Source organism: Polistes fuscatus, unplaced genomic scaffold (genome assembly GCF_010416935.1).
Source record: "Polistes fuscatus isolate 324 unplaced genomic scaffold, CU_Pfus_HIC Scaffold11, whole genome shotgun sequence".
NCBI lineage: Eukaryota > Metazoa > Arthropoda > Insecta > Hymenoptera > Vespidae > Polistes > Polistes fuscatus.
This window is the reverse complement of record NW_025113009.1, coordinates 4,814,249-4,826,622: the sequence shown is the minus strand read 5'-3', so window position 1 is coordinate 4,826,622 and position 12,374 is coordinate 4,814,249. Positions and strand designations below refer to the sequence as shown.

Sequence of the window (12,374 nt, the reverse complement as noted above, 5' to 3'; positions counted from 1 at the left end):
GAGAAACGGTTACGACGTTTATGGTAGAGAAGACCGACAGACGTTTGGCAGGTCTACTTTCGAAGCAACTAAAAGAACTTATTTTCTCGTGTATACTCGACGAACCTTATTCAAGTTTTGCGTCCTCGTTATTTTGTACTGTCGACGTTCAATGTTAATCCCGTTTCGTATTCCCGTCCACGAAATTACTTTATATCATTTTGTTCTCGTTACGATTTCATTAAACGAAATAATAGACATTTTATTTTTTTTGTTTTTTTATTAGAACTTACTTCGAACGAAATATTTTTAATAACGTTTAAAAGTCTAGACAAATGTCCTTATCGATGAGGAATTGTAATGATAATAATAATAATAATAATAATAATAATAATAATCGTATTTCGCGATGATCCAAAGTTTCGATTTTATTTATCTTTTGTAATAATTGCAATTAAAAAAAGAATGAATTGGCAAAATTTACGTTTTCCTTTTTTGCAATGTAATTGATCGTTAACGAAACGTTGATCGTTAGATTCGATCGATGATCGATAATAATTATTTATAGAAAATATTTTGGCAAGGAAAATGAAATGTTTGAAATTGAATTGAGATGAAGAAACATTTCCACGGTAGTGTGTTTCAGTTCGTCAAGGAATTCGTAACCGATACGGAATAACGATTACAAAGAGATATACTATTTTAAGTTTCTACTCTGTGTCTTATATAATTGTAAATATAGTACAGGCGAGACGTTTTAAATCGAGCGAGAAGTAGTAAAATCTTCAAGCCTTGTTCTTGCTCTTTCTCTCTCTCTCTCTGTCTTTCTCGTACCATCATCTTTCAACATATTTGAACTTTTTCTTTCGACTAGTTTCCAGCCAATTCCCGTTATAGATCCCATTCCAATGGTAGTACATAGACACCCATACGTATATCTTCTTTTTTAAACTTTTCTTCTCTTTCATAACTATGTAAACCAAAAAAGGCACGATACTCGGATACGGAAATCGTTTAAACAGAAAATAGGTATACACAAAAGCAGCGCCGGCTGCGTTCCCGAAGTCTCTTATAATATTCTTCTAAAGCACGAACTTCCGTCATTCTTTCTGCTCCAATAAAGTTTCTATTCTCTTTTATATATTTTTCTTCCTTTATACATGGATAAAACTTTTACCTCTTACGATAAATTACTTTGCATTTATTTTTTCACTTTTTTATATATGTATATATTATAATTAAATTTTCTTTCATACATATGCATGAATGGGTAACACTGACGAACGGTCAAAAATTATATAGTTTTGCAGTGAAACGTTGGGAAAATATTTCCTGTAAAACTTTGATAATTTTCGTGTCAATGTTTTTCTTTTCTTTTCTTTTCTTTTTCGTTTTTACTCCTTCAAAACTTTTTCATATCAGATGAAATATTTCAAGTCGTTTTTATTGCACGAAAAAAAAGTTCCCTTTCGTAATATACGGAATAATATGATAATCACGATTCAAAAAATTATATTATAATTTGCCATAAAAAAAAAGGACAATTATACAACTAAAAAATAAATTAGCGTATTTGTCTTGTTTATTGAAAAGGAAAAAAAAGAAAAGAACTTTTACTTCTACCCGCCCAAAGATACGATACATTTGACTATGGGTAACCGTTAGTTCTTTGTGATAAAAATAAATACAAAAAATCTATCTAAAAATGTATGCATCTTTGAAACATAGTTATCGGATGCATCGAACTGTAACGTGACTTACACTGATTACCTTCTCTACATTCTCTCTATTCACCGTTACTTCCGATATGATCATCGGTCTATCTCATTGTTCATTGTGCTACTCAATTTCAAGAACAAATATGGAAGTAAACGCGATAAAAGATTTTCTTTCAAGCCAAACCCTACTTAATTGTAATAAAACTATCGATAAAACATTTTCAATATTATTAACGTAGTAACTGTTCTAAAAAAAAAAATATTAAAAAAAAGAAAAGTAGAATAGGTCAATTTTCTATAGTTAAAAAACATAATTGTGATTTTATCGTAACGATAGATTATCATGGCTGAGGCAGCAACAATTGAAACTTGCTGCGAGGAGGGACGAAAAGAGTCCTAAAACAATATGGCGACAGGAAACTGGGAATCGTGTTATCGGAGAACTTCGAAGTTATCAAAGGGGAAGATTAAGACAGGACGGTTATGCGAGTGACTCTGCAGTACTCGACGATGACGACGATACTTGGATACCAAGTTCCATTATGAATCAGGTAAGTTCTTGTTAAGAGTTTCGTTAAACTAAATTTGTATATTAATGCCATTCCATAGTATATTAGAATTATAGTTAGATTAAAATAGTTTCGTTTATTTTGCTATTTTTGATTTTCTTCATAAACCAGACCCAATCGAAAACGACTCCTTATACCTCAGCACCAGCGAGTCCTTTGCTTCCGCAAAGATCGAGTAGTCGTAAGTACAATGGCAGCAGCAGCGCTAGTAGCGCCCTTCTTGGCAGACCAAGGGCTGAAAGCATGAACGAACGACCATTCGTCTCTGTGAAGAGAGCTTACGAGTATCGAAAGTACAACGACGGTCAGGTGAGAATTTGCTTCGATCATTTGCTACCCTTTCATATTTTTATATTTTTTTATATTTATCGTTTATTCTTTGGTTTTGTATTTTTTATTTTTCATTTTTTAAATATATCATATCGATCGGTTAAATTCATCCTGCACGTTCTCGTAATCGTTTATCCTAAATTTCTTCTTTTTTTTTTCTTTACTTTTTATTTTATTTTATTTATAATATCATTATTCGATCGATTAAATATTCTATCGTGCACGTTAACGAAATAATGTATTCCGTAAATTACGATAGTTGAGACAACATATATATGTACGTCGGCACGATATAGATTGCACTTTAGATGAAATTTATATGATATACAGAGTAAGAGGAATGCACCGTTTAGATATTTATAGATACATTTATTCATACAAAACGGTTCGTTTGAACAAAGGCCATTTTCTCTCCTTTTTAATAATGCTTCTTTAGCTTAGATTTTGAATTAGAAATTTTAATGAGAGATCAATTTACACCGCGATGAATACAATATTACAGCTAGCTAGCTGCGATAAAATCCGCTTTAGGAAAAAGCCTCCCCTTTTTCTGTTGCACTCTACCTCCGATATTATATACTTACACGTACAAATAATTCATTACGAATAATAATATTAATAATAATAGTCATCACAATCATAATATATAATAATAAAAGATAATTATTTACTTATCTAAGCAAAATGCAAATGCGATAGAGCGGGATAATAATGATAGAACACTAGTTTCCTAGCATGAAGCGCTTGGCTTGCTTTCCAGAGCCCTCCGTCATCCCCCCGCGCAGTATTTGCAGCCGATCCACCCTTAAGCACAGGAATGCAACGTCGATCGAGTAGTCCGGTCAACTTGGATAAACAACAGCCACCTCGTCCGGAATCTAGAAGCGATAGTTTTGCACGTGCCGATGCATTTTTGCGTGAACACAGACAACAACAACAACAACAACAATTCCTACAGCAACAACAACAAGAACAACAGAATAACGGGATGAACAGCATCAGCAATACGGAAAATGGTCACGAATTAAGCAAACGAACAACTCTCGAGAAAAATTTTGCTACTTTGGCTAGACCATCCAGACCAGAATCAAGAAATCGCATTACAACAACAACAACAACGTATCAAAATTATTCAAGAAATTACAACAATGCAACAACCAACGACAGAAGCAACGGCAGCGGACAACAAAACGAAGGAGGACTTTTAGCTGTAGTAGATCAGCAAACATCTTCACCTCCCACTCAAGGAGATCCTCTCGTGAGCCTAATTCGATCATTGGCTGAGATATCACCCAATCGCTCACCTTCATCCACTTCCGCGACTAACAAGATCGAGAACCACGATCATGGCACCACTATAGATGCAACTACCGCGACAACGGTCACCAACAACGTCGCTAGCATTGCCACTAATTGTTCCCCTAACCAGTCGCCAAAAGCATGGCAGAATTGTACACAGGTTTGTCATTACACGCGCACACGCATACGCATACGCATACGCACACGCACACATACATTATCATTCGTAACACGCGAGTTATATGCTTGATGGACTACTACAATGGAATACTACATCTCTTAGAAATGAGCGAATATATTCACAGACACAGGACACACGTAAACACGGTGTGCTGCTGGATTGTCCTCCTTTCGATGATAAGAACTATCCATCTATCTATTTTCCCAATCATGATGACATCCATCAGATGCAACTCACGTAATGCAACTTTTGATTAGAAATCTCATTAGCGTCTGTTTGTTTGCTAACTCCAAGCCGACTTGGAAAATGCATTGCTTAGCCTTGTACCGCATATAAAACTTAGATTATAAATATATATACATACACATATATATATATATAACGTATACCCAGATACATATAATTATCTTTGATCGATTATTATCTGCACGATCCTGTTTTTCACGTTGAACAAGTTCAATCTATATATATATATTATTTTTCTTTGTTTCTTCTCTTGACATAGAAAGAGAGGGGAAGACGACATGAGCGGTAAGGTGATCGTTCTTATATTTTTTGTTTGTTTAGTCCCACAATGACTCGGCATCATCGTGGACCGAGAGGAGCGTCAGTCCCGGAAGTACAGTTGGTGTTTCAAGACCGCAAACACCTGCATTCCCTGTACATCCACGTACTCCTTACGTTAATAACGCATCGCCAACTGTAACATTTGCTTCCGATCGGGGCTATGTTATGTCCAACAATAGTTATAACATTAACAACAATAATAATAATATGACTGGAATCGAAGCTACCGGCGGTGGGAATGGTAACAACAACAACTTAGGAAATTATAATGCCGAAAGAACGGTTTACATTGAGGAGCGGAGGGAAGTCTCTAAGGAAACGGGACTTCCACCCAAGAGTCCGACAACACAGCGGTAAGCATATTATAAATTATTGTATTCTTTTCTTTTTGTGTTTTATTTAATTTTATTTAATATAATAAATATTGATTTCTCAAACATTGTAGGATAGATTAAACTTTATAGGATATAATAGGCTAAATATATTTGTTTTGCTTCAATTATTAAACTGTGGCAAAACTATTGATCAAATTTAATCATAATAGGAAATATATAAAAAATATTACTATATTACTTTAGCTAACGGATATTAAATTAAATATATATTCATTTAATATAAATTTATATCATCGTGTATAGTGTGGTCCCTGTTTTATAAGGATTCAAGATGTCCGCTTCATTTCCATATCGTACAACAGACGGCCAATAATTCCAGGATTTCGTTGATTAACCGTGTTAATAAATAATCTCCGAAAAGAAAAAACTAAAAAGATAACGTTTTAAAATGTATCTATTATCTCTCATCCATAAGAACAACGATGATGAAGAAATAATATTCGTTATTCTAGACGCTTGAGTTTCCCGGCAAGCGGGCCGCTTAAACAAATGCATAACAAACGATGGCCGCTCACTAACCAATCGGCGTCGTTCGACTATAGGTAATATATATTACGAAAGTATGTGATACGTTTGAAGATCGTTGATTAATTAAATCATCGAGAGTGGATACCATGAATAACAATATAATCGTTATTGGTGTGTCGATTGTGTGCCGATCATCAAGTTGCACTTCCATTTTATTTTTTTGTTTTTCTTGTTATTATTTCTTTTTATTCCTGTGATATTACTAAACCAATTATGTGTTAGTGTACACTACTAACTATCTCAACTGCGTTACGTATTATAACGTGTATATTTATATACAAATTTGTTACTGCACGGTCAATCGCGAATTAATGTACGTTTATGTAACGGGTGAGACATTTAAAACACATCGTTGCATTTAAAAAAAAAAATATCTCGTCATTTACATATCCACCACATAGAAAAAAGAAAATACCAATTAACAAGGAATTATGACATTATTGAAACCAAATAATTCTCGTCCGAGACATTTGTTTCTATCATCAATAACAATCGAGTTATACAAAGTGTTCTGTTTTAAATATCTTACTCGGTATATATAATAATAACTTAATATCAACGAGCAATGAATATTAATGAATTATAGGAAAAATAAACAACACGATCGTGACTTAACTTCCATGAGAAATACATATATACATATACATATACATAATATATAAATATATACCATCCAATGCACAAAAAAACGATCTGTACGATGACTTAACACCGTGTTAATATAATTTATTATTGCACACAGGTTTCTTACGAGTTATTGCACTTTTCGCGAAACTAACGTAAGCTCGAAATGTTCTGCATCGTGATTTAGCACAGCATTCTCTTCTAATGCAAGTCAGCAACGTGTGTATAGTGAATTAGAAAACATTGCAAAAGGACGAAGTCAAAACATCGTTTCTCTGATCCTTTTTATTCTCACAAACATCGATCTTATATGTGTATTACTTTCTTCTTCTTCTTCTTCTTCTTCTCGTTATGTGCACTCTCTTCCGCACACTTACACATATATATAAAGATATATACATTTCCTCTTCATCCATCTTTTAATACCATCTGCTTACTCACTGTCGTTGATCTTCTACGAATCTCTTTATCGTTCTACATAATGTACAAACACTTTCAACGTTCATCACGATGCAATATCGTTCCTTCTGCACGAGTTATGCGATATATACACACTCAAATATATATATATACCATTGGCTTGAGCACGAATGTATCGAAGAGTTTAATACCATGATGTATTCATTTTCTAAATAAAAATAATGCTTTTTCATTTCAGCAAGGACCGACCTGTTTCTCCGATAAGCGAATCTGCTATTTCACAGGCTCAGGCTATTTCGCATAACCCTGGAACACCTACTCATGTTGAATTTGCTCAAAGTCCGAAGGTAATTTATTAATAAATAATGTATTTATTTGTATATCGAGTTGTAATGTACGTAACTATCTTATATATCAATTAACGTATCACGAAAAGCCCAAAACAAATAAGGTAAATTAACCAATAACTGACCATATATCAATAGTCAGCAATTTCTTAGGAAAACGATAAAAAGAAAATTTTCGAAGGTAATAATCTTTTAAAAAAAAAAACATGATAGATATGTTGTATCATCTATCTCAACTCCATTACTTTTTCAAAAATGATTACTTTTAAAAGCCTTATTTTTCATGTTTTCCTGAAAAATGGCTAACTACTCATATGGAAACACTACTGACGTGACATTTATCATATTTGTTGGTTGGCTTGATAAAACCAAGTTGTAAATATAATATAAAAATGAGACAAGAAAAAACAACCCACACGTGGTTTATTACTGATGCCATTGCCATAGATGTACGATGATTACTGTCACATGTCGGACTAATATAAAATATACATCTGTTCGTTCTCAGAGTGCTACGTCCTACACATCTATCAACAGTGGTGGTCAATCGTCTCCGCAAGTACAGTATTACGGATCAAGACGTTCGAGTATTCATTCGAACAGTGAACCTCAAGAAGTTGCTGATGTTAATGTTAAATTCGTACGAGATACCAGCAGGATCTGGTACAAACCTAATATATCACGAGAACAAGGTATACATTTAAATATTTTTCATTTATTCATTTATTCATTTATTCGAGTCACCTTTATCACAAATTATTAATATTCATTATTGTTCTTTTTTTTTTCTCTTTTAGCAATCTCTATGCTGAAGGATGCAACACCCGGTACATTCGTAGTAAGAGACAGCAATTCTTTCCCAGGTGCGTTTGGTTTAGCATTGAAAGTAGCAACACCACCACCTGGCGCACCTAGTAGTCCTAGAGATCCATCAAGCGAACTCGTCAGGCATTTCTTGATCGAGCCAACGTCACGTGGAGTCAGATTAAAGGGATGCGCAAACGAACCAGTTTTTAGTTCTTTGTCAGCGCTAGTTTATCAACACAGCTTGATGGCTATGGCTTTACCGTGCCAACTCTTGCTACCTGAACCAGAAGCTGCTGCTAGAGCTTTGGATTCACCTGCTACGAATAGTGCTCAACAACTTCTTGCTCAAGGAGCTGGTTAGTCGTAACAATTTTTCACATAACAACTTTATTTTTATTTATTATATATTAATCGTACATCACAAAATTGAATACAATTATATATAAATTGTCATCAAATTTATCATTCATTTGTCGTCGTTAAACTTGAATTATTAACCAAAGTTATTTCAAATAGAACAAAAATTAAGTATCAATTAAATATTTTGATATAAACAACAATTTTCTAAACTCTAAAATATATTTTATTTTCTTATTATTTTTTAATAGAAGTGGGAGATGAAGAGGGAAAGGAATAATAATTAATAATATTTGATATATTTTCAGCATGCAACGTTCTTTATCTTTTCACCGTCGATACGGAATCCTTGACCGGACCTCAAGCAATCAAGAAAGCTATAAGCACATTATTCGAACAAAAACCATTACCAAGTGCAACCATCGTTCATTTCAAGGTCTCGACTCAAGGTATAACCTTGACGGACAACGCTAGAAAATTATTCTTTCGTAGACATTATCCTACGAACAATATCAGTTATTGTGGTCTAGATACCGAAGAACGTACTTGGGATTTCGCTGGTGAAGATGCTGGACGACCACTAAGCGCACAGTTAGTGTTACTTTTTATTTTTTTGTTTTGTTTTTTATTCAAACAAATATTGAGAAATTTACTTTATCGATTGAATACAATCTACTTCTTCTTCTTATTTTTTTCTAGCCGTTGTTTCGGATTCGTAGCACGAAAACCAGCTCACAAATCAGACAATCAGTGTCACGTATTCGCCGAACTGGAACCGGAACAACCAGCAACGGCCATCGTTAATTTCGTCAATAAAGTCATGATGGGCAACTCGATCGCTAAAGCTAATATCGTATAAATTTATCTTTTATCTCTTCGTTTAATTAATTGCGTACATTCGTTCGATCTAATCGATAAATATATATTTATATATTTGAAAAATTAAAATAATACGACAGAAAGAGATAATTTTGCAATATCGCAATATGCTATTATCAATTGATAGAAGATAATTCATCGTTTGAAAAACGATAATAAATTATTACTATTATTATTATTATTATTATCATTATTATTATTATTATTATTATTATTATTATATTTCGAATTAACATTAGACTGGGAGAAAAAATAACGAGTAAACAAGAAAAAGAAGAGGAAAAACAAGAAATTACAATCTTAAATACACCATGCATCCTCTCTTAGAATGATTAACATGATGAAAAAAAAAGAAATAAAAATAAAAAAAAAAAGTAATAAAAATTCTCGTTTAAAATATTAAATAATAATAATAATAATAAAGTTATCTATATGCGATATCGCGAATATCGTTTAAATTGTCACAGAATAGTGACAATAAGTGTCGTTGATCGTTTAAAAAATAAATGAAGTATACTTTAAATATATACTAATATTATAAATATATGAATCTGTGAGAGTGGGAAGATAAAAAAAAAGAAAAATGAATTCCACATCGAATCGGTATAAACGATCTAATCGTTGTTACGATCACGATATCAATAAAAAATCGTTCGACATTTTGAACTATTTAAAAATAAAAAATCACGAGGGTGATAACGTTATACGATAAACGGCGAATGGATTAAAACGAAAGGGAAAGGAAAAGGGAAAGGAAAAAAAAAATAAAAAATAAAAAATTAGCGATTTTATTCCTATCATTTTAGTATTAACTATACTCTTCGTCATACGAATTGAAAGAGATAAATCATTGTTATAATCATCGTTATACTGTTATTATTTAAAAAAAGAAAAAACATAGCGGATATATTCATAGCGACGTTAATAAATTAACGAACGACACGAAGTAGGCTAACGTCGAATATTTTTATTATGAGTACAGTTTTTCTTTTTTTCAATACTAACTAATATTCTTTTTTTTTTTTTATTCTCATTCGTATATAATTATTTAAGAAAAATTATTATTTAACATTTTCTCGATCTTTGCCATACTTCGTCAAGAAAAAACAAAAAGTTACGAGAATATAAATTGTTCGATAGGTTAAAAAAAAAAAAGGGAAAGAAAAAACGAAAAAAAAAAAGAAAAGAAAAATTGTACGAAATTCATTTATAATATTTTGTTCTGTGTTTAATGTTTTAAACATTTCTTTTTTAACCTCAACTATATTATACATCCCGTAAAAAGGTAACTTCTTTTTTTATCGAGTAAGAAGCATACGTGAGAATCTATTGAAATGACAATTATTAATTTGAAGTTAATGTAACTTAAGTAAAATTTGAATTTTAATTCTTTTTTTTCTTTTTCTTCTTTTTTTTCTTTTTTTCTATTACCATCCTAAACTAAATAAATGCATGCAATTTCACATCGTACGAATAAACAAACGCGAATGTACTAAAACCATGATCGATCTTCGATAAGCATTTAACAAATTCAAACGAATATAAATACATACTTACGAACGAATAATAATTAATTTTGATAAAGGTAACAATTATTCGCTAATGGTTTTATTTAAAAAAGAAAACATAATGATAATATTCTTTTCTCTTTTCTCATTTAACAAACTTTCCGTCTCATTTCGAATTCATTTCGTTCGTCAGCTCTATTCATTTTTTGTCAAACATTAACAAAACTTATCGAAGAATCGTTATTATGATTTGGTACGTTAAACGTAATTTCAAAACTTATAAAACGAAAGTTAATCAAAAAAATCGTACATACATATATACATACATATATATATATATAGATATCATATATATACATATACATACAGGGTGTATCCAAATACGTCGATATAAATTTAGGATTGTATTAACCATAAAAAGGAAAAAAAAATTCACATCAAAGAAAAATTTCGTTCGTATTATTAATACCAACAAAATATTACGTTCGTTCCTTCGTAGTAGAGAATTTCTTTTTTATTATTATTATTATTATTATAATTTTTCTTTTTATTTTTTTGTATGCTATATAGATATAATCCTGAATATTATATTTACTATTACGATACATCCTGTTTATATATTATGTCGTTATACTTGGGACTCTCGAGTAATATTTAATGAAAATGTTACTTCGTTACAGAGCATATATATATATATATACACATACATACATAGACATACACATACGTACACGTAACAACATTACATGTAAACGCATAAATACAGGTACATACGCGTACATATATACATACATATATATATATATATATATATAAAAGTACTATAGATATTATATAAACCTCGATAAACGAAGTGGACGATGTTATAAATAACTGTAAATAATAAAAAATACCCTTGTGCGCCTTAAAAGGAAAAATACATACAAACGGTCAACACACTTGCCTCTTCTTCGTCGATCGATAGAATCGACGTGGACGACGCGATCGGAATGAAAGAAATTAAAAAAAAAAAAGCAAATAAAGAAAGAAAGAAAGAAAGAAAGGGAAAAGAGAAGTAAAGTTAAGAATGAAAAAATGGAAATGAACGACGAGTAATAATGAAAAAAATAATATAATATCAAAGCGCAATGATAATTAATTTAGCGAACGAATTATCTCAGTTCTCTTGCCATTGTGTGTTGTGTGTGTGTTCGTAACGTTCGTTCTCAAGCCAATGAGAGAAAAAGAGAAAAGGAGAGAGAGAGAGAAAGAGAAAGAGAAATAATCCTTATCGTTGAGATTAGCGAGAGGACAACGTAAGCAGTCAATTATTATATCGAACGAAATAATAATTAATTAATATTATTATAATATCGATTACAACACATGATTATCTCTATAGATACATATATACATATATGTAATACGAGAGACAATTTTTCCAGTATTTTCTGTTATCTCTTGTTATATATATACACATACATATATATTTACAATCTCGGCGGTCGCAATGCAATGTATTTTTTCTAAACTCATGGTTATTACCGATCCACGATTTTTTTGTTCTCTTCTTCTTCTTCTTCTTCTTCTATCTTATTCTTATTTTTCTTTTTCTTCTTCTTTTAATCGTGTAAAAGAAGAACGGTTGAGACACACTTCCGATAGATTATTTTTATTTTTCACTAATATATATTATTTCCTTCTATTTTCTTTTTCTTTTTTTTTTCTTCCTCGACATCCTTCGTTTTGGCGCGAGAAAAGACTTTAGAAAGAAGGAGAAAATTTGTTCCGTTTTTTTTTCTTTTTTTTTTTTTTTTATTAAAACACGTTGTGCTAGTCAAAATTCGATATGTGGACGTTGTTCGATGGTTCGGAATACGAAGCAAG

General features: G+C 31.6%; 1 protein-coding gene across 16 annotated transcripts in view; it reads left to right on the top strand.

The window, feature by feature from the left end:
• The window catches only part of LOC122526455 (tensin-1), a 166,226-nt gene extending 157,006 nt beyond the window's left edge, over positions 1–9,220 (top strand). For 13 of the 16 annotated variants that reach the window (XM_043649858.1, XM_043649859.1, XM_043649857.1 and 10 more), the window contains 10 exons: positions 2,035–2,248; positions 2,378–2,575; positions 3,357–4,055; positions 4,644–4,996; positions 5,491–5,580; positions 6,849–6,957; positions 7,466–7,649; positions 7,755–8,120; positions 8,430–8,712; positions 8,821–9,220. In XM_043649858.1, coding sequence (XP_043505793.1) covers positions 2,035–2,248; positions 2,378–2,575; positions 3,357–4,055; positions 4,644–4,996; positions 5,491–5,580; positions 6,849–6,957; positions 7,466–7,649; positions 7,755–8,120; positions 8,430–8,712; positions 8,821–8,980 — 2,656 coding nt within the window. In that variant the 3' untranslated portion in view covers positions 8,981–9,220. The remainder of the gene's footprint in view (positions 1–2,034; positions 2,249–2,377; positions 2,576–3,356; positions 4,056–4,643; positions 4,997–5,490; positions 5,581–6,848; positions 6,958–7,465; positions 7,650–7,754; positions 8,121–8,429; positions 8,713–8,820) is intronic. The other 3 variants (XM_043649867.1, XM_043649873.1, XM_043649870.1) reach the window with 3 other exon arrangements.
• Positions 9,221–12,374: the final 3,154 nt, after the last annotated feature.